At 39.0% G+C, this 23711-nt stretch overlaps 2 protein-coding genes across 3 annotated transcripts in view; one reads left to right on the top strand and one right to left on the bottom strand.

The window, feature by feature from the left end:
* Nucleotides 1-12: 12 nt before the first annotated feature.
* LOC117988885 (uncharacterized) lies at nucleotides 13-3237 on the bottom strand. The gene is made up of 4 exons (XM_034976157.2): nucleotides 2922-3237; nucleotides 1817-1905; nucleotides 1059-1233; nucleotides 13-290 (listed from the first exon to the last, which is right to left on the bottom strand). The coding sequence occupies exons 1-4, from the start codon at nucleotides 3168-3170 to the stop codon at nucleotides 261-263; spliced, it is 543 nt and encodes a 180-aa protein (XP_034832048.1). The 5' UTR covers nucleotides 3171-3237; the 3' UTR covers nucleotides 13-260.
* A 4042-nt stretch (nucleotides 3238-7279) lies between these two features.
* Nucleotides 7280-23711, top strand: part of Pfrx (6-phosphofructo-2-kinase/fructose-2,6-biphosphatase) — a 32860-nt gene continuing 16428 nt past the window's right edge. For both annotated transcript variants that reach the window (XM_034976151.2, XM_034976150.2), the window contains exon 1: nucleotides 7280-7448. In XM_034976151.2, the coding sequence (XP_034832042.1) occupies nucleotides 7280-7448 (169 nt within the window). The remainder of the gene's footprint in view (nucleotides 7449-23711) is intronic.

Here is a 23711-nt window from a genome sequence, read left to right as displayed (position 1 = left end):
GTTTCTCGGCAAATTTTTTTGGTTGCGGCAAATTTTTTAATTGAGTGATTGGAAAAAATACATAATTACATTAACTCATCGACATAGGAAAGTACATCCAAATTCTTTGCATTAACTATGTATCTGTTTTGTAATTTGTTAAAATGACTGGACCGATTTTTTTTAATATTGAGTGCAGAAAAACTCTTGACGTCTATAAATTATTGATCCATTGAAACTTCGATAGATAGCTAGGCAGCCATGGCGTTTTCTGAAAATCTTCACGAAACATTGCTGTCTGAATCTGTGCTCTGAAAAGAGATATCAATAATATTTTAGAAATTCTAAATTACATAAAAGGAAAAGGTGACTGACTGATTTATCAACGCACAGCTCAAACTACTGGACGGATCGGGCTGAAATTTGGCATGCAGATAGCTATTTAGGCATCTGCTAAGAAAGGATTTTTGAAAATTCAACCCCTAAAAGCGATTACGCAATGCACTTCCGTCATCCGAGTTCTATCCGTCATCCGTGAGAATACCAGCGATTATCTACGACATATTATGTCATAAGCTCCCACAGAAAACAAAAAGGAAGGTATTTTCACGGTCTCTGATCTCTCTGAGGGACAAAATCCGTAACGAGGAAATTCGTAGGAGAACCAGGGTGATCGATATAGCTCAACGAATTAGCCAGCTGAAGTGGTAGTGGACAGGCCACGTCTGCCGCAGAACTGGCGATGGCCACTGCAGGGCAGACATGTTCTGGAGTGGAGACCGCGTATGAGCGCGCAGTCTGGGACGACCTCCAACCCGCTGGACTGACGACCTTATGAAGGTAGCGAGAAGTGGGTGGAAAACGGAGGATCGTGTGTGGTGGCCGCGCTTTTGCTTTATATCCAGCAGTCAAACAGGGTGATTGATTTGATTTATATAAATTGTAATCGCATATAGATGGCGCGGTCCGTCATTAACTTGCGTGTTCTACATAAAAGTTAGGTATACCTGGCACAATGGTAAGGAACCCTTCGTGTGCGAGTCCGACTAGCACTTGACCGGTTTTTTTAATACCTGTACCTTTAACTCGGTATTCTGCAAAGCTTCTTCTAGCGCAATCAAGCCGGGGTCGTCAGGGGAGAACACCCGGCACTCCTCGTCGAAGAACCTCTCCATCTTCAGCTTCAACTCCTCGTTGTATCGGTGCCGCTCCAGGTTGAGCTCGTCTGAGCTTTCCGAGGAACTACCTTGGAAACTTGAACAGGAGAAAAAAATACTATTACTGCGGCCCGCAACCTCTCGTAACTCACAACTTCGTAATGTTTTCAATCACTACCCATATTATAATGCGAAAGTGTGTTGGTTTGTCCTTCAATCACGCCGCAACGAATGGACGCGATTTTTTACATGGGTACAACTTACCAGTTGTAAGCTAGTTGGCTTACATAGGCTACATTTTATCCCGAAAAATAAAAGAGTTCCCATTTAAAAAAACCTACATCCACGCGGACGAAGTCGCGGGCATCATCTAGTTACTTTATACATCTGTTACCTACTTAAAGTGAAGTTCACAATGTAAGGAGGTTCTGCGTTCGATTCTCGGTAGGTAACTGCTGAGATTTTTGCTTACGATGGTAAGTGGTAACACTACGAACAGATAGTTCTTAGTGTTACCATCGATTCGGAAAGCACTTTATACTACGAATTGAAGCAGACAATATCAGCAGTTACTGTATAAGTAGGTACGTACATACTGAGAATTGAACCCAGAACCTCCTTCATAGTAATCGCATCTCTGTAAACATTTCAAGAAATAAGGTAAGTGTGAGTATAGGTACCTGTTCAAAGAGTCGAGGTAGCCTGGTGGAAAGGCGTCCAATGCAATCCTAATTTGAACCCAGGGATCGCTGAAGCTTCTGTTCTTGAGCTGTGATAACAAAAATAGTGCTGCTTTGAGTGATTTCTTTCGCGTTATAAAATAGTACCTATCGTCACCGACTTCGCCAATAGGGTCTTGGGCTGTAACATAGATAACAGAGTTATCTATGGACTGTATTAGTAAAATGATGTGATGTTGAAATTTCAGCCCGATCCGTCCAGAGTAGTTTGAGCTGTGCATTGACAGATCAGTCCATTATAAGGTAAAGTTTTATACTCGCGGCGTGGATGTAGATACATTATTATTGCGTCCACAATAGCAAGAACCGCTGAAGGCAGATGGCAGACTTCTTCTTCTTCTTCATTCTGGGCTGGTTTCCGCACTTAAACGTTCCCGTCTGTTGTGCGTGCATCGCCCCTCCCCGCCGAAGTCACTCCAGCCATCCAAGCTCGCTCCAGAAGCCAAATAGACCGAGATGGCAGACTTACTACGGAGGCTAAACATACAAGCTACCTAAATAACTAGACCTTAGAACTAAGTACAGTACGCGGCTGAAAGTAATGTAGGTAAGTACATCGGCCTTTGGAATGACACAGAGGCGTCTTTACCTATGGTGCAGGGTGTGCGGCGCACACGGGCGCCGGGTCTAAGGGGACGCCGAACGCCCTCTAATGCGACACCTCCAAAATGCGTCGATGCCGGCGCTCTCAAAGACCCTGCGCTCGTGTTATGGCCGACGCCGTCATCATTTAAAATTGCACCATTTGCATCCGAATTTCCGTTTGAAAATTATAACTGTTAGTATTCCATTTTGACCCTGCTCCTACTAGACTAGAGGGCGCCAGGGTACTGGTTGCACACGGGCGCCACAAGGGCTAGAGATGCCTCTGGAATGACAAATCCGCTGTGTAGAGCGTTGTCTCTGTCACTCATACCTATATGACGTTTTGTCGGTCTCAACGACAGACGTTGCTCTACAAATCTGTTAGCACCTTCTAAAGGTCGATGTACATTACTTTCGGCCGCGTACTGTACCTACCTATATAATTTAAGTAGGTAGGTACCATTCTATATCTCCCGTAATCAATCTCCGAGTCAGTCATAGCCCTCGACAGCGCCAGGCTGGACTCCGAGCTGACAGTCTTCACATCCAGCTCATCGATGGTCACAGAGGTCACGCTGTCACTCTCCAGGTCTTCAGGCTCGCTCCAGATGTAGGGCTGCACGGACACGTCGTCCGGTATGTCCAGCTCGTTGACCAGCTGCGACCGCGTCGCGGGGATCGTCTCCAGGATTGATTGGAACATGTTCATTTTTAAGGTTCCGTACCTCAAAAGGAAAAACGGAACCCTTATAGGATCACTTTGTTCTCTGTCTGTCTGTCTGTCCGTCTGTCTGTCAAGAAACCTACAGGGTACTTCCCGTTGACCTAGAATCATGAAATTTGGCAGGTAGGTAGATTTTATAGCTGATATTTGGGGAAAAATCTGAAAACCGTGAATTTAGAGTTAAAACACACAAAAAAAATTAATTGTGGTCATGAACTAATAATTAGTATGTTCAACTTTCGAATTAAAACAATTCACAAAACACTAACAACTAAGAGCTTTTAACGTAAGTAAGTTTCGTACTTGAAGTGTGCTTATGATCACTAAAGTTAGTAACTTAGCTTATTCAAGCACGTACTTAACCGAAGAGCACTATAAAGATGGTACACAACTACACACGAGCAGGTCTAAGGTCACGTAGCCACAATCCGTCGCGTCGGAACAAAGTGTCGCAGTGGCAAAGAACCTGACCTGCTTACAGCTTAGCTCAAGTTTGGTCGATAGCTTAGAAAGCTTACGTGATACCGAACACGCAATGTCACTGCGTCAAACCGTTTTTGAGCACGTAAATTGGCACTAAGGTCCAGTTGCATGACAAGCGATTAAAATTACGATCAGGGTTAAAATATTTTAGCAGGTTTTTGTCCAGTACTTAACAGGATCATTAATTTAAATCAGGTCATGTACTGACGTAATATATATTAATGAACAGAGGTCTGACAGCGTTGTATGCTAACGCTTACAAGTGAGAATGTGCGTTGCGGGGAATTGGGAGTCGAGGTAACTGCATTCTCTCTGTGGTGGTGTAGCACCCAGCAACTGTTAACTATACCTTATATTGTTCTAGTAGCCAGCTTAAATTCGACTACGGATCGTCAGGTCCCTGGTCCCATGTTCAAGTCCCGGGTAGGACGAGGATATAAGATATCTACTGGGGTTTTATGACAAGAAATTCTCAGTAGCAATCCGATATTGGGAAGTTGGTGGATTGGACACATCCTCTCGCCTCAAAGTGCCTCGAAGAAAACTTCATGCCTGTTGATCCTGCGCCCAAAGACATTAAATATTCATGATGTCCGTCCGTTGTCTGTCCTGAGAAAAAACTCAAACAATGATGTGATTATTTACGCTAATTCGCTGAGCAAAATATACAAGTAAAATTAACAATGCATCAGTTATTTCCACGAAACATTGTCGCTCACATAAACAGACATTTTTATAAATTATTATTATCATTACCAACTGGCAACTAAACATATTATAACTACCTACTTCAATGCTATATTCAATGTTACGTATCTATGTTACAATGTGACCAATCTGAATCACCAGATTGGTCACATTGTAACTTACATGGTACCAATGTAGCAATGTAACTTAGGTACCTACCTATGTATCAGTACCCTTATTACAAATGAGAAAGTGTGTTTGTTTGTTGGTTTGTCCTTCAATCACGGCGCAACGGTGCAACGGATTGACGTGATTTTTTGCGTATCGATATTTATTTTTCAATCGAGGTATGAGGCGGGGAAAGCCCCGCACACCCACACGTTACAATGCTATCCCGCACCGAATTAGCGCAGGGGCTGTGCGGGTGTGCGTGCCCAGTGCCCACCCCGATTGCCATGTCGACCTGTTGCCAACCGTCGTATAGACAGGTAGGTAGGTACCTACTTAATGCGTACCTATGTTATGTACCTCGTGATTTCGTATTTAAAACTATTCCACAGTAGCTATGGCTGATAATTATTATTATTATTATGGTGCGAAAAAACTAAAAAGAACGACCGTGTAACAAAGTAAAACATGGCGTAGGTACCTATATCTACTTAGTGAATCACGGTTGTTTAAAATGCGCAAGTTATGCTTAAGAACAATTACTTAGCATTATTATTGCTAAATGAAATACTTTTAAAATGGCTATAGGTACACTGGTTACTTACATTATAGAGTCGTAGAACTTAGAATACTTTATAATACAGTCGGCACTGTAGAGTCGTAGAACTTAGAATATTCTACGATACAGTCGGCACTGTAGAATCGTAGAACTTAGAATATTCTACAACACAGTCGGCACTGTAGAGTCATAGAACGAGTCGAAGACTTAGAATATTCTACAGTACAGTAGGCAATGTACTAGTTGTAGAACTTAGTATGCTCTACAATGCAGTCGGCACTGTAGAGTCGTAGAACTTAGAATATTCTACAATGCAGTTGTCGTAGAACCTAGATTACTCTACTATGCAGTCGGTGCTGTAGAGTCGTAGAACCACAGAGTAAAGAAGTGGTAGAACTTAGAATATTCTACAACTAAATATTCTACTCTAGAGTACATTACTTGTAGAATACTCTACTTAGTCGTAGAGCATAGAATACTCTACACAGAGTACAGCTTACTTGTCGAGTACTCTACAGAGTCGTGTTTAGGACGTCCGCCTTCTAATCGGAGGTCCCGGGCACGCTCCTCTAACTTTTGAAAGTTATAGGTATGTGCGTTTTAATTAATTAAATATCACTTACTTTACCGGTGAAGGAAAACATCGTGAGGAAACCTGCATGCCTGAGAGTTCTCCATAATGTTCTCAAAGGTGTGTGAAGTCTACCAATCCGCACATGGCCAAAACCCTCCTCACTCTGAGAGGAGACACATGCTCTGTAGTAAGCCGGCGATGATGGGATCATGATGATGATGATACTACCGTTTGCTTACTAAGTAGGTACCTACTTCATGAAGACTTTATGGTTTACGGGTGACTCTATGTAAAATTATTAAAAGCAACAGGCAACGGAATGTAAATTTCGTGTGACGTACGTGCAAACACACGAGCACAACGTGCAGCGTCTGTGACGTAGATATCACATCAGATATTATGGCATTCTGCCTAAACCCGTCAGTCCTACACGCGGCGCCCGCGAGTACCGTCGCAACTTGCTTACATAGAAACATTATGTACATTCTCTGATAATAATATAATCGAGATAATCGAGCTAGTGCAGTGCGTTCGATTCGATTTACAGTTCTAACTGCGCACATAAGCGTCGATACATCGCTCGTTTTTGTAATATAAACTACAAAATCAGCTGATAGTGATAGTGAGTGTTGTTTCGTAGTACGACTCCACATCGGTATTCGCCAAATGATTCGTGATATCGCGAATTGTGGCCGGCGGCAATCGTATCGTTTCGCACATTCGCGCTAACCCTAATGGTTGGCGCGATTATAGATTTTTTTAAACGCGAGGGAATTCTTTGTTTTTCCGGAATTTGAAGTTCGAACAAATTACAGAGAGAAATATTCGATCTTATAGAATATTACGTCTGCCGGCCGGCTGATTTGCCAAACTTACTCAAAAAGGTATGGGCCAAAATGAACGGCTCCTGGTCCTTCAATACCTCAACATTGTTCAACAGTACCTATCTACCTACTTATCTAGCTCATCATCATCAACCGATAGACGTCCACTGCTGGACATAGGTCTCTTGTAGGGACTTCCACACGCCACGGTCTTGTGCTGCCTAAATCCAGCGGCTCCCTGCGACTCGTCTGATGTCGGTCCACCTAGTGGGGGGTCTTCCAACACTGCGTCTTCCAGTGCCAGGTCGCCATTCCATCACCTTGGGACCCCAACGTCTATCGGTTTTACGAACTATGTCCCCTGCCCATTGCCACTTCAGCTTCTTCAGTTACTCTACTTCAGTTACTCTAGTTCTTCTACGAATCTCCTCATTTCTGATTTGATCACGTAGAGAAACTCCAAGCATAGCTCTCTCCATCGGCCGCTGAGTGACTCTGAGCTTTCTTATGAGGCTCATAGTTATCTACCTACTTAGAATGGAATAAATTGTACCCCAAAGCCTACACAATACACATGGCATAGGTTTCAACATTGTTGAGGGATTTTGAGGAATTGGGCCAAAATTACTTTAGATCCTTAGCGAACACAAAACATTCGACATATCCCAATTCCCCAATAATATTTAATAGTTTGCCGAATGCCGATAGTGGAGTTGTACTAATAGTGAGTGTTGTTCTTCAATCTTCAGAGATGTTATTAAAGTTGTACTCACCAGTGATGCGGCGATAGTGCGCTCAGATGGACGCGGCAAACGGGCCGTCGCTGCGGCTTCGCGGCGGCCTCAACAACAACTGCGACAACAAGCACCACGAGCTGAACTTGTGCACCAGCGCCATGTCGCCGGAGACGCAGCGGCTGCTGCCGCCGGTCACTGAGACCATCATGACCAAGCCGTTCCCCATACGTGGTATGTATGTTAGCAAGTTAACCTAAGAAATTAAATTAAATTAAATTAAATTAAATTAAATTAAATTAAATTAAATTAAATTAAATTAAATTAAATTAAATTAAATTAAATTAAATTAAATTAAATTAAATTAAATTAAATTAAATTAAATTAAATTAAATTAAATTAAATTAAATTAAATTAAATTAAATTAAATTAAATTAAATTAAATTAAATTAAATTAAATTAAATTAAATTAAATTAAATTAAATTAAATTAAATTAAGTCCCATTGGCAGCTTGTCCCATTTGAATCTCGTCCCATTTGAATTTCCAATCTCAATTTAGAGAGCCTCAATAGCTAAACGGTTGGGGAGCGGACTGAATTCCGAAACGTCGCCGGTTCAAACCCCACCCGTTGCACTATTATCGTAATTCGTACCTAGTCCAAGCACAAGCTTTAAATTGGATGGGAAAGGGGAATATTAGTCCGATTTAGCATGGCTCATTCTTTTAAAAAAATCGTCCCATTCGCATCTCGTCCCATTTTTCTCTTTCTTCTTTAACTAAGTGCCTACCTATATGTATATGCTTGCACTTGACTGCAGTCATATAGAGTGATGAATGATGATGCAACCAAGGTGGAGCGCTAGCTAGAAGATGCCTATTCACTCTTCTGTTGAAATGGGGTAATAGGAAAGGTATGGTAGGGAATATAATAAAATTAGAATGTAGTCTGCGACAGGTTGAGATGGCAATCGGGATATGAGGCGGGGGGACGCCCCGCACACCCACACGTCACCCGAATCACCCGCACCAGGTTAGCACGGGGGCTGTGCGGGTGTGCGGGGCGTTTCGTCCCCAATTGCCATCTTGACCTGTCGCTTTTTCAGTTTTTTTACCGGTGCCACTTACCGGTTTCACATTTCTGCTGCGGTTTCGGACAAGTTAAAAGTTGATGTCGAATTGATTCTTCTTCTCAGACCAGGGCACGTTTGGAACCCTCGTAGCTTTAGTTGTTTGAATTAAAATTATTCTGTATCTACCTACCTACTTCTATATACTTCGTATCTAATTTAAAAATTTAAATTAGATTCGAAAAAGAAACGGCTTTACGTTGCATTATAGTTAACCTTGAAATAATAATATTACCTATGCAGAGACGGATTAAATGTCGAGAGCGCCCTAGGCAAGCACCTCATAGGCGCCCCTCTAATGGCCATGTTAAATTTAATAATTAATTTCAAACGAACTAGGAATCGTCTCATTACGTTATATATAGCTGGTTGTTGGTCATTATGTTTACTATTTATGTGAGAAAGTCACGTCATGACACTTTGATATATTAAAGAAGAGGCAGTGTCGGTTACTCCAAGATAATATTACTTAGTAGGGATAATTAGGCAGGCCAGGTAATGGAACTCTACATTATCGCGCGCGCCTCTTCGTAACCTCGCGCCCCTAGACACGTACCTAGTGTGCCTTAGCGATAATCTGCCTCTGTACCTATGGCTTCTCAGAAAAAATACCTATGGCTTCCTGACCTACGACTATAGTAATTTGTACAGTACAGCCAGAGTGAACTAGTACTTAGAGCGGTTTCAGACTAGCGTTTTATACGCGCGTATGAGCTCGTTTTTGGCACACGCTCAACTCGTACGAGCGTTGACACGCTTCTAAGCTCGTATAAGCGCGAGCCGCGAGAGACACCTCCCCGCAACACCACCGGTTCGAGCGAACACGCCGAAATATGCCCGTATACGCGCGTCCTGTTTTTAACAGACTTCAAAAAAAGGAGGTTCTCAATTCGTCGGAATCTTATATGTATGTTCCCCGATTACTCGAAGACCCCTGGACCGATTTTGAAAATTCTTTTTTTGTTTGAAAGGGTATACTTCAAAGTTGGTCCCATTTAAATTTGGTGAAGATCTTCTTCTTCGAAGATAGATACTGGAACTCCTCAACGGATAAGAGTAAATTGCTCGCGATCAGTGTAATAGCTTAGTAAACAGTAGATTTTTAACCAGTCATAGCATAATTCCATGGGGCCACTAAAAATTGTGAAATAAAAATTTTTTACAAAAAAAAAAAAAAACCGACTTCGATACACAAACACTAAAAATTGAAAAATAATTTAATTTATTACCGAATATATTATGTATACAAGAGTTAATATAGTTCCATAATAATATTTTTTGGGGTCGGTGTCAATGAGGTGCCATTGTGGAGTCTCTTAAAAATATGAAGTCTAGACGATTCGCGCAGCTAAAGCTAATTGGCACCGGCACCAAAAAGTATTATTATGGAACTATATTAACTCTTGTATACATAATATACCTATTCGGTAATAAATTAAATTATTTTTCAATTTTTAGTGTTTGTGTATCGAAGTCGGTTTTTATTTTTTGAAGCGTGTAATGTAGCGCGCGTGTAAGCGCGTATGCTGAAACGACCGTATACGCGCAAAAAATACGCTAGTCTGAAACCGCCTGGTGACTTAGGATACAGGTGACTTAGGATATCCTTCATTTCGAAGTTTAGCTCGCACAACTCTACTGGAAAGACAGCCAGTGGCGTCTAGTATGCGATCGTTAGGATTAAAGGTCACGGATGAACTCTGTTATAAACTAAAGTACGTGATTGAACTTTCGAGCCTTTTCTAGTTTCAAGATAGAAATTTACCCGATATACCTACGAACCTAGCATATTATCAGTGTATTTGTTCCTAAATTTTTTTCTTTAAATCTAGATATTTCTAGATCCATATTTTACTTTGACGTTATTTTAATTTAATTCAATTCAGACCATGGGGCCGTGGGGCCCGGGGGCTCGAGCTCTTTTTGAAGAAATTGTGAAAAGAGTTATCGAGTCAACCGGGGACCCGAGAGCTGGCAGCTACCTTGGTCACAGAATTAGTTTGGCCATCCAAAGGGGTAATGCTGCCAGCATCTTGGGTACAATGCCTCGCTGCGGTGGTCTCGATGAGGTTTAAGATTTAATTTAATTTATTTTAGTTTTAATTTAATGTTGTTTTTTTTTAGATTTAAGTTTATTAATATTAAAAAAAACTATTTATATTAAAAATAACTCGTTATAAAGTATTACGGATTACGATTACAGTAATATCTTCAAGGTGAATGTTGAGATAAGATGGCTGTATAATGCACGTGCTGCATCAATGTACCTACGCTACCTATCGAATTACAGTAGAAACTCGATTATCCGGCCCTCAGTTACACGAATTCGTGATTATCCGGACTACTAACCGAAAATTGTTCGGCCAAGTGCGAGTCAGAGTCGCGCACCGAGGGCTCCACACTCCGCCATTTTATACGATAAATCAAAAACTATTATGCATAAAAATAAATAATACCCCTTCCAAGTTAGCCCGCTTCCATCTTAGACTGCATCATCACTAAGACACTTACGGTGACGATAGCGTCTTACCACTATAGTGTCTTATAGCACACATAAGGGAAAAATCCAAAAACCGTGAATTTGTGTTTACGTGAATTAAAATGTGGTCATGAACAAATAATTAGTAGATATTAATTCAGCTTTCAAAGTAAGATTACTATACCAAGTGGGGGATCATAATATAAAAGGGATTTACCTGTACATTCTAAAACTGATTTTTATTTATTTTTATTCATAATGGTGAAAATGAAAATGAAAATGAAAATCTTTTTTATTCGTATAAACTTTTACAAGTGCTTACGAATAGTCGGATGCATCTACCACTGGTTCGGAATGCCTTTCCGGAATGGTTTTTGATTCATCGTGAAAAATGTCAAAAAATACGATTGTACTACGGAACCCTACTCGCACTTGGCCGGTTTTTATCTACAGCAATAATTAAGTTGTCATCTTGTCAATAAAGTACAACAAAATATGATAAGCACGATAAGTAGGTAGTCGTTATCTTGTAAGATATGAATGCAGAATGATCTTTATAGCGCATTGTGTATTCAGTAGCTAGTATGATGAATAAAGCATTCAAATTGCCTATTACAGTGGATCCTCTTTAACTCGAACTTCAAGGGAAAGGTTTAAAATTAGACTTCGAGATAAGAAGTTTTTAATTACCTATTCAATTTCGTCTTATAGAGGCATAATAAATGGTTCATGTATGGTATAGTCCGTACAAAATAACGCCTTACGCGCAATTTTAACTCTGGGTCAACTGTCATGTCAAAAGACATTTGACACATAAAGTTAAAATTGCGCGTGAGGAGTTTTTGACGCTATAGAGCGTGATATAGCTACTTGTGTGGTCATATGTATGAATAGTACGTACATCAACGTACATGACATGGAAATCATATTCACTTCGAGTTATAGCGTCTAAATAATTCGAATTTCCGGTTTTTTGTACTTCAGCGGAAGGGAATAGGTAATTTCTTTGTCTTAGAGAGGATTTCGAGTTAACGGGGTGCGAGTTAAAGAGGTTCCACTGCATAAGTAAATAAAATCTATAGGTCCCTACCCATACATAGTCCGTAAAACCGATAGACGTTGGGGCCCCGGGGTGCTAAAATGTCGAGTTATTCCACTAATCCCCATTGACAAACCCCCATCAAACGAGTCGCAAGGAGCCGCTGGATTCAGGCGGTGCAAGACCCGCGGTGTGTGGAAGTTCCTACAAGAGACTTATCATCGTGCCCAGCAGTGGACGTCTATCGGTTGAGTGAGAAGACGATTGTAAAATCTCTTTCTCTCTTTTTGCATCGTTGCCCTCTTTGCTGAGGGTCGAGACCGTTTCCATTAATTACAAATATTTGGTTAGTTTTCTTGGAATAAAAATATGGTGGGTGCTGATAACCGGGATCGACGCCCGACAGCTTTCTATGTTAAAAAAACCCTATTTTGGGTTTTTTTTTTTGACAAATTGGGAACAGTCTAAGGGCCGGTTGTTTCAACAAACTTTGACGGACACGTAACCTTTAAATATGGCGCTAACGAACGTAAGTAAAGAAAAAGCGTTGATTCAGCATCTATTAGCGCTAACGTTCGTTAAAAAGTTACGTTTACGTTAACCGGTGCTGGCGCCATTGGTGATCGTCAAATCTGTTCGTAACTTCATACTACATACATTTATTTACAAATTATAATGGAATCAATTATTTAATTCAAAGCTTTTAATGATAGTTTTTTTGAAGATTTTGTAAGAAAGAAAAAGTGTTTAAAATGCGAAGTAGCAATATTAATAACTATGTATATAATTTAATATACTTAAAATGAAATAAGAAAAGGATACGGAGAAGTAAGTTAATTTTTAGGGTTAGTTTCGCAACCAAAATAACAATGACGAACAGTTTTTTGTACAATGAAGCAACGCACTTAAATTAACAGATGTTAAAGTTCGTCTACGTCCGTTAAATTTTAACGAACGGATCTTACGAAGACCAATGGTTTGAAACAACCGGCCCTAAGTATAGACATTTTCTTATTTACGTACAGCCTTCTAAAAGTTTTTATACTTAACCAAATAATACTTACGCAGTAGGTATTTGCTTCGGTCGTCCATATGAAAAATTGTAAATAACCGACATCCAAAGTACCTAGATCCTAAAAAATTGCAGTTTGTACCAGTAGAATGTAGATCCTAAATGTAAGCCAGACAAGCTACGAATTAAATTAGTTACCTACGTACCTAGCGGGTAAGAACTGGATAAAAGCCGCAATATACAGATAGCAGTGGTGTGAGGAGCCAATTTGGAATATTTTTTTGAGTTTCAGTTCTAAGTATGGGAAACCCCCAAAATTTTTTTTTCTATTTTTGTGTGAAAATCTTAATGCGGTTCACAAAATACATCTACTTACCAAGTTTCAACAGTATAGTTCTTATAGTTTCGAAAAAAAATTGGCTGTGACATACGGACGGACAGACAGACAGACAGACATGACGAATCTATAAGGGTTCCGTTTTTTGCCATTTAGTTACAGAACCCTAAAAAGCAAAGAAAACTGTTTCTACTGAACTCTTGTCAGAATTTCTGTACCAACGACCGAAGATAGCCTTGACCTAGCGTCAAATCCAGCACGATATAGTCCCACGTTCAAATATTGGAATCGCTAGACGCTACTGAATATTTATAGCATCTATTTCCACTCGTTCAGTGCCGGTCTCTCAACCGGTCACAGTCACACGCGGTCACGAACGCTGCGCGTGCGCTTGTATAGTCCGTTCACTTTTGACGCCTGACGTTATGCTGGCACAATTGGGCATTTGACTACATCAATAGTTATTTGTTATGCAAGGGTGCAAAGATGTTGTTTTGTCCCGAGAGTTTGTATTGAATCCTGAGCGTAGCGAGGAATTCAAAGACTCGAGTGCAAATAAGTTTGCACCCGTGCGAAACACACAACTTTTCATCTCACTACAGCGAGGAAAACGCAAGAGGCACCAGTACCGTGGAGGTTTCAATAAGAAGTTTCTATATTATTAGGCCACAAGTCAGGCAGCGAAGGAGGTTCTCACAGGAGGTTCTAATTAAAGAAGATTCTATAAATCTTGGATGAAATACTATCTCTATGCTATAAATCATGAATAAAGTTTTTTTCAAGTGCGTTCAGAATTGTAATTTAAAATTCTTACCACAAAAAAAAATCATTTTTATAATTCAATGAACTTCATTATATTGTTTACTTAATAAAGCTGAAACAGATTGTTTAATTTAATTACCTAAATAAAAATAGAAATGAATTAATTGTATTTTAATTTAATAAAAATAAAAGTTCCTACGGATCACTTAACAAGTTAGAAAAAAAAGTAAGGAGTGAGATGAAAAAATAAATTATTTCTCAGTGATTACTAAATAGAGGCTTTTCTTAAATACGTAAAATCCACGCCCTTTGTCAGTTTTAAGTGTAATGAGTGACCATTATAAATCACAACAATGAGGAGGACAGACAGAACGTTGCTTGGAACTGGATTTATGCAGGTTTTACGAAATCGACCTACACTTACAATTACTACCACCTGAAAGATTTACCCTAAATCCCCTGTCAACACGTTCACGACCGACGTCGCGTCGTCAAGCAAAACAGTTTCGACATTCGAAAGTATCAACGTTTTCGAATACAACCTCGTACTAAGCCTACAGATAGGTGGACACGAGAGGCGCGCGTGCGCGTTGAACTGCGATGAATGATAACTGATAACCGATGAATATATTACTCACAATTTATAATTTATATTTTATTTCAGAATCGTTCGCTATCTACTTAGTTACTTAAAAATGCAATACTTTGGTATTTCTCAGTTTATCTGTCTGTGAATTACTAATGAGCTCATGAGTCATGACAAATTGTAGGTTATCATAACACATCCTCAAATTACAGTCATCATTGTATGCATTATTGCGAACCGGTCAGCGGGGACACCCCGACTCTTCGTGGAGGGTACTAAGTAATTATCATAATTTTATTAGGGTTCCGTACCTCAAATTGTGTACGAATAACACCGCGGAAAGACATATTTAATTCCGAGGGAATTCTACGCATCGAGTCAAGTTATTAAGGCAACTTATAATACCTACGTACCTACAAAGCGTTATGTTCTTGATAAAGTGCCGTGCAATTTTGGGTTGAAATATCGACAAATAAAAACAAAAATTAATCGTGGTATGTAGGCATGTACCCGTTATATACATTAAAACTTTGTTGTCTGTCTGTCTGTTAAGAAACCTACAGGGTACTTCCCGTTGATTTAGAATCATGAAAATTGGCAGATAGGTAGGTCTTATAGCAGACATTCGGGAAAAAATCTGAAAATCGTGAATTTGTGGTTATACCTATCACACAAAAAAAAATTAAATTGTGGTCATGAACTAATAATTAGTATTTTCAATTTTCGAAGTAAGATAACTATATCAAGTGGGGTGTCATAATATGAAAGGTCTTAACCTGTGCATTCTAAAACAGATTTTTATGCATCATAGTTTTTGAATTATCGTGCAAAATGTCGAAAAAATATGACTGTAGTACGGGTCACGGGACCCTCGTTGCGCGAGCCTGACTCGCACTTGGCCGGTTTTTTATTTTATCCTGTGTCTTTGTGATGGAGCGTTACCGGTTTAGCTTTATGCCTCCGTTCTCAAGCAGAACTGCAAAGATCGAAAAAAAATGGGTCAAGTGCGAATCGGACTCGTACACGAAGGGTTCCCTACTATCGTAGGTACAGGAAATAAATAGCACTTTATTTTTTTCATGGCGGCTATTTTGAATTTTTTTATTATGTAGGTACCTCTAGTACCTACGCGTCAGGTCGAGATGGCAATCGGGGTGGGGACACCCCGCACACCCGCATAGTCCCCGCGCTAACCTAATGCGGCAGAGCGCGGGTGACGACGAAGGAGATAGCAGATTTGTAGAGGGTTGTCCCTGTCGTTGAGACCGACAAAACGTCATATAGGTATGAGTGACAAAGACAAGGCTCTACAAAGCCGAAATGTCATTCTAAAGGCCGATGTATGTACATTAAGTACTTTCGGTCGTGTACGCGTTTTTTTAGATCACACTGAATGCTAATCCCCCTCCCCCTTCTCCCAAAGGAAGGGGATAAAATCTTTTTGGCATATACCTACCTAGGTACCTGTGTATGAGCCCGTAAAATTTGCACAAGAAATGCGCAACTTTCAACTTCATTCGCCGTGGAATTATTTAAGTAATTTTCATGAGGGCTACAACTGCCCTGTTCCTGAAAAAAAGGAAGAAAAATAATCTTAGTGTAGCTTTAATTGCACTGATTAAAACTTATTCTATTCTATGTACCTACTTAGATTGTGACGAGTGATAGAACTGTTGAAAGCACTAATTACCTACCTGTCTTACTTGTGCCCTCGAATAACATAATGCATGGGTGTGTCTGGGTGGTGTGACCGGCGATGCGCGTTGGGTACATCGAGAATGACAATTTCCTGACGTGGTAGGGTGACAATGATCACTCTTTGTATAGAACATATTTTTTTTCATTCGGTGACACTGCACCCACAGCTGGATTAAACCTTCCAAGAGTGCACAAACATTACATTACATGAACTATCAGTACCCTTATTATAAATGCGAAAATGTGTTTGTTTGTTATTTTGTCCTTCAATCACGTCGCAACGATGCAACGGATTGACGTGATTTTTTGCATGTGTATAGACAAAGACCTGCTGGAGATGTGACATAGACTAGGTACCTTTTATCCCGGAAAATCAAAGAGTTCCCACCGGATTTTTAAAAAACCTAATTCTAATACTTATATTTTCAACAATAAGTAATTCAACAAATCAACAGTCAAAATGTGTACAATAGGGATGTTGCCTATCGAATTATTTCTCAGTAGGTAGGTAAGTAATTATTAAGTAGAGGGTCTCCAAAATACGTAAAATCCACGTCCTTTGTTATTGCCAGCTTCGTAACCCTATGTCGGTTATATGGTAATGTCGGTTACCTACTCTAGAATCGAGTTCTCCTACGGATATCTTCGTGTCTGATTTGATCACGTAGAAAAACTCCAAACTCTCTATGCATCGCCCGCTGAGTGACTCATAACTTTTTAAAATCTTATGAGGGCCTGGTTAGCGACCTATGTTTCGGATTCATTATGTCACGTCTGTCCCAGCGGCCATCGATTCTGGATATCCCAAATAGTTAAATCGTATGAGGACCCTCATGAAATGATAAACAATGGGACAGCTGCCAAACATGGGAATGTACCAACACGTGCCAGAGCTATTCGCGGACAGACAAACACACATCAATGGAGCACATTCAATCCATTACAATTATATTATCGATACTGATGCAGAGATTTACTTTTGTACATATCGATGTGAAAAGGCATTTTAGTGAATTAGCAATTTGGCAGGGGTTGAACTCAAATCTACTTAATAATCAATGATATTAATTAAATTACTTTATATGAAACTAGCTTATGCTCGCGACTTCGTCCGTGTAGAGTAAACTTTCAAACCTTTATATTATCCCATCATAGGGTTGAATTTTCGAAAATACTTTCTTAGCGGATGCCTAAGTCATAGGCATATACCTTTTTTTTTTTAAAACGTCAAAGGTATTTCACTTTTTATGACCAAGCCCTCTTAGTTAATGACTATAATAACTACTTATGTCAAGTCGCAAGGTGACTCAAGTAATCGACAACCAAGTAAACTGTATATAACTAGGTTATAAGTACTCAATTTATAAGTTACTAGCTGATACCCGCGACTTCGTTCGCGTAGATTTAGGTTTTTAAAATACTCTTTGATTTTCCGGTATAAAAGTAGCCTATGTCACTCTCCAAGTCTTAAACTATATCCACGCAAAAAATCACGTGGATCCGTTGCGCCCCTCGCGCCTCTCTACGCGCCTTCTATACTCCTGTCCCTGCCGGACTGCCGCGGCCGTATAGCCATTATTTTAATTTCATGAAATCTAAGATATTATACTAAATGAAATGATACACAGGACAATTTTAATCTAAATTAAACACTTGAGATGAAGAACAGATTTATTTCGATAAGGTTTAATACTATAATAGTAAAAACACCTTCGAAAGTAAAGTTCGTAAAACCGATAGACGTTGGAGTCTCAGGTGTTTAAAGGGCTCTTAAGACGGCGCGTTTGGAACCTTTAGTTTGGTAGCTTTAGTTTTAAGTTCGCGTAAAAATTATCACCACTATACTTATCACCTTACAAATGCAACAACCGACTAACAAAAAGTGTAGGTAATTTATTAGGTAGGTACCTACCTACCTATTTTGAATAGACCATTTGATTTGATGTGATTTGATAATATTAGGTAAGTATGCCATGTATAAAGGCCGCCATTTTAGCGACGTCAGCAGTAGACTAAAGTTTCGAGCTGATGGTATATTTTTATTTCGGCTGACGTCAAAATGACGTCATTTCGATGTTAATGAGACATGGTTCCAGCGCAATAGCAATTTGCGGGACTTAAATTGCATCGAATGCTCAGCATTAGCTATGGTAGATAAATAAATAGTTTTCCTACAAACTGCGCACGTTAGAAAAGGTTATCGATGTTTACTGAAATTGACATCCACTCTCGGGTCATACATCGGTATTATTGTATTACAACACTCAGAAATAAAAGATGTTAACTTGTATAAATCAACAGGAATTTAATTTCCATATTCACAAGATTATGATGAAGCAAGTAAATCACTCAAAAATACACGGTATAATGCGCGCATGCGGCCCGACAACCGCTTTTATGCATCGCGACCACTCCTCCCCTCTCCTCTCCTCTCCTCGCCTCGCCACGCCTCCTCTCCCCTCTTCTTGCCTCACCTCGCCACTACTCATTCGCTCACTCACTCTCCTGCTCCTCGTGCGTTACAGTCGGCCGTCCTGAAACAATTGCACCGCAATTGGCGCGGCGCAAGAACACACTTTAGCTCTCCAACTAACAATTAAGTCATCTCGGCTCACAATTTTAAACTTCTAAACTCAATTCAAGTTTTTAGACCTTTACTCTCAATCTAAATTTTTAAAACTCATTCTGGACTAATTACTCAGTCTAAACCAACTGTTCAATCTAAACCAGTTGGTTTCAAACTAAACCAACTGCTTGAATTGAACCAACTGCTCAATCGAATTCAACTGTTCAAACTAAACCTACTGCTCAATGTAAACCAAATGCTCAATCTAAATCAACTACTCAAACTAAACCTACTGCTCAATCTAAACCAACTGCTCAATCTAAAACAAATTCTCATTCTAAATTAACTACTCAATTTAAACCAACTGCTCAGTCTAAACCATCTGCTCAATCTAAACGAACTGATCAATCTAATTCAACTGCTCAAACTAAACCTTCTGTTCAATCTTAACCAACAGCTCAATCGAAATCAACTGTTCAAACTAAACCTACTGCTCAATGTAAACCAAATGCTCAATCTAAATCAACAACTCAAACTAAACCTACTGCTCAATCTAAACCAACTGCTCAATCTAAAACAAATGCTCAATCTAAATCAACTGCTCAAATTAAACCAACTGCTCAGTCTTAACCATCTGCTCAACCTAAACCAACTGCTCAATCTAAATGAATTGCTCAATCTAATTCAACTGCTCAAACTAAACCTTCTGCTCAATCTTAACCAACTGCTTAATCTAATTCAATTGCTCACATTAAACCAACTGATCAATCAAACCAACTGCTTAAACTAAACCTACTGCTCTAATCTAAACCAACTGCGCAGTCAAACCAACTGCTTAAACTAAACCAAATGCTCAATCTAAACCAACTGCTTAAACTAAACCAACTGCTTAAACTAAACCAACTGCTCAATCTAAACCAACTGCTTAAACTAAACCAACTGCTCAATCTAAACTAACTGCTCAAACTAAACTAACTGCTTAAAGTAGACCAACTGCTCAATCTAAACTAACTGCTCAATCTAAACCAACTGCTCAGTCTAAGTCAACTGCTCAATCTAATTCAACTGCTCAAACTAAATGCACTGCATCTAAATAACTGAACCAACTGCTCAATCTAAATTCTAAACCAACGGCTCAATCTAAACCAACTGCTCAAACTGAACCAACTGCTTAAAGTAAACCAACTGCTCAATGTAAACCAGCTGCTCAATCCAAGTCAACTACTCAATCTAAACCAATAGCTCCATCTGAGCCCAATAGCTCCATCTAAAGTAATAGCTCCATATAAAGTAATAGCCCCATCTAAAGTAATAGCTCCATATAAAGTAATAGCTTCATCTAAAATGATAGGTCCATCTAAAACCAATAGCTCCATCTAAACAAATACATCCATCTAATCCAATACCTACATCCATCTGAACCAATAGCTCCATCTAAACCAATACATCCGTCTAATCCAGTACCTACCTCCATCTAAACCAATAGCTCTATCTAAAACCAATAACTCCATCTAAACAAATACCTCCATCTAATCCAATACCTACATCCATCTGAACCAATAGCTCCATCTAAAACCAATAGCTCCATCTAAACAAATACAACCATCTAAACCAATACCTACCTCCATCTAAACCAATAGCTCTATCTAAAACCAATAACTCCATCTAAACAAATACCTCCATCTAAACCAATACCTACCTCCATCTAACCAATAGCTCCATCTAAACAAATACCTCCATCTAAACCAATACCTACCTCCATTTAAACAAATCCTCACTAAACCAATACCTACCTCCATCTTAACCAATAGCTATATCTAAAACAAATACCTCCATCTAAACCAATACCTACCTCTATTTAAACCAATAGCTCCATCTAAACAAATCCTCACTAAACCAATACCTACCTCCATCTTAACCAATAGCTATATCTAAAACAAATACCTCCATCTAAACCAATACCTACCTCCATTTAAACCAATAGCTCCATCTAAACAAATCCTCACTAAACCAATACCTACCTCCATCTTTACCAATAGCTATATCTAAAACAAATACCTCCATCTAAACCAATGCCTACCTCCATTTAAACCAATGACTCGTACCAAGCCAATGACTTAATAAACTATGAATGACTTATTAAACCAGTTGCACATAAACCACCTAATTCACCTAAACCAACATGTAAACCAATGACTCGTACTAAGCCAATGTGGCTAATTCCTTTGTACACAATCTCTAAACTAAACTAAAATATCACGTCTAAATCTATTGCTATCCCTTTCATAATGTTGCTTGCGGAAAAGGAAAGCACTAGATTTAGACCTGTTAATTTAGTTTAGTTTAGAGATTGTGTACTAGAGAATCGGCCCAATTGACTTAATAAACTATGAATTAAACCAGTTATTCGTACACCTACTATAAACCAATAACTCAATAGAAATTAAAAACTGAATAAAGTGTAAATCTCAATAAAATGTAAATAACATTTAGAACTAAACTAAAATTTAAACTGAATCAAATCTTAGCAGAACCTGCAGAACCGAATTTCTGCAAAAGCTATGTAGCATTTCCCCATACCGTCTCAGCTTTAAGTGTATACTTTATATGGCAAAATCCAAAATGTCAAAATCTCAAACACAAATTCAAAATCTTTAACTCTATATTAAAATCTTTAACTTTATATCAAAACCTTAAACTCAATAACAAAATCTTAAAACAATATCAAAATCTTAAACTCAATAACAAAATCTTAAAACAATATCAAAATCCTAAACTCCATATCAAAATGTTAAACTCCATATCAAAATGTTAAACTCCATATCAAAATGTTAAACTCAAGATAAAAATTTGAAACTCCACATCAAAATCCTAAACTCAATATCAAAATATTAAATTCAAAATCAAAATCCTAAACGAAACTCTAATCTCGATATAAAAATCTTAACTTGATATCAAAATCTGAAACTCACTATCAAAATTAAAATCTTAAATTGTCAAAGAACATACCTAGGTATAATAATAAATCAATAGATTTGCACTATTACCTTTGCTTTCTCTGAACATTGCTCGCCACGACTGATAGTGCTCCCTTCCTCGTATAATTCGTCTGGACTCTGGACTAATGCACTGAAAAGCTAATTCGTTTGTTACTCGCTCAGTAGGCTGTGTTTTATGCATGAAATTACTCCTTGGTTACTAAGCTAGTATTTGTAGCACTTTTATTGAAAATATTTCACGGTCTGGTTCGGCATTTTTTTTTTCGGACATCAACTTCTCCAGTAACGTTGAATAATCATGGTATCGAGGAAAAACCTGCAGTAACATCGTCTTCCTTATTTCCTTATTGTGATCGTATGATTCTAGGTTATACTAGATCTAGCCCAACTGATCAATTTTGCTGATCTAGCTTCCTAAATAACACGATTTCCTTGGTTTTTTTAAGTACCCTCAAATAAAATCAAACATAACCTTCACTTTACTTCGTGAAATGGCAATTAAATTTCATCTGCACTTACACATAAGGGTCTTGATAAAAAAATCAGCGTCTTCTTCCCACAGACAGGTCTGTGTTTCTCCCTTCTGACCTCTCTTTCGTAATCTTTCTGAACTTTGTATCCTCTTCAACCTCACTTACCTACCTTACTAACTTCTTTCGCTTTATTGTGAGTTTTTGTGGGCCTTATTAATACCACTTCTGAATATTACAACACTCAGAAATAAAAGATGTTAACTTGTATAAATCAACAGGAATTTAATTTCCATATTCACAAGATTATGATGAAGCAAGTAAATCACTCAAAAATACACGGTATAATGCGCGCATGCGGCCCGACAACCGCTTTTATGCATCGCGACCACTCCTCCCCTTTCCTCTCCTCTCCTCGCCTCGCCACGCCTCCTCTCCCCTCTTCTTGCCTCACCTCGCCACTACTCATTCGCTCACTCACTCTCCTGCTCCTCGTGCGTTACAATTGTTTATTACAATTTGATGTTAGGTGCGTTTGTTATTCCTAGATAATCATGTAATTAGTAATTACCATCACAAAGTGAGGTGATGATGAGACTGCCAGTTATTTTTCCAATGAGAGAGGCTCGTCTAGTATTGCGATTTTTTTTCATTACAACCTAGTTACTTTAAAGTCCCGCAAATTGCAATTGCACTGGCACCATGTCTCATTAACATCGAAATGACGTCATTTTGACGTCAACCGAAATAAAAATATTGAAAAATATACCTACCTTCAGCTCGAAACTTCAGTCTAGTGCTGACGTCACTAAAATGGCAGCCACGCGCATTAGCAAGTTGCGGGAATTAAATTTACTTTAAAACAAGTTTTTGAAAAGTCCTAAATCAAGCATATTGTAGGTAGTTACCTACTAATCTGAATGAAATCTTTTTTATTTTCCCCATAACACAAAGAATTCAACCTCAAGAGTTTACATAAAAACAAAATCATAAAATGTTGGCGGGGGACAGGGGAGAATGCTCTGTTGTGATTGGTGGACCAAAAGCACGTAACTAATCAAGAAAATGTGCGGAATGCGGGTACCGAACGTGCGTGGACCGACTTTTCTGCTAACCACTGCCTAAGCTTTTTTTTTATAAGCTTGGCGATTGGGGGTAGACGTCTATAGGTGCTGGTCTGTGCCTTATTATAAGGGTATTATACCTAAACTACCTACAATTAAGTACCTATTTGATTCAACTTACGAAGTACGATTATTATTAGTGTCCGTAAAAATTGACTTTTTTACTCATAGAGTAATGGGAGGAATGGCGCGTGAAAAGTCATTTTGTACGGATTATAAAGTTAAATAGAAGTCAAAGAATTTCTAAGTACTACTTCGTAGTACAACTCCTATGTCGATGATAGGAGTAAACAGGA

This window comes from Maniola hyperantus, chromosome 15 (genome assembly GCF_902806685.2).
Source record: "Maniola hyperantus chromosome 15, iAphHyp1.2, whole genome shotgun sequence".
Lineage (NCBI taxonomy): Eukaryota > Metazoa > Arthropoda > Insecta > Lepidoptera > Nymphalidae > Maniola > Maniola hyperantus.
The sequence above is the reverse complement of the archived record's forward strand: the minus strand, read 5'-3'. Positions and strand labels throughout refer to the sequence as shown.

Excerpts from the sequence above, each read along its gene's own strand:
- LOC117988885 (XM_034976157.2), bottom strand. The coding sequence starts at position 3,170 with ATGAACATGTTCCAATCAATCCTGGAGACGATCCCCGCGACGCGGTCG. Across the intron at positions 1,906-2,921 it reads ATTACGGGAGATATAGAATG|CTCAAGAACAGAAGCTTCAG; the intron begins GTACCTACCTAC and ends TTGTTATCACAG. Across the intron at positions 291-1,058 it reads TGCAGAATACCGAGTTAAAG|AGCACAGATTCAGACAGCAA; the intron begins GTACAGGTATTA and ends ATCTCTTTTCAG.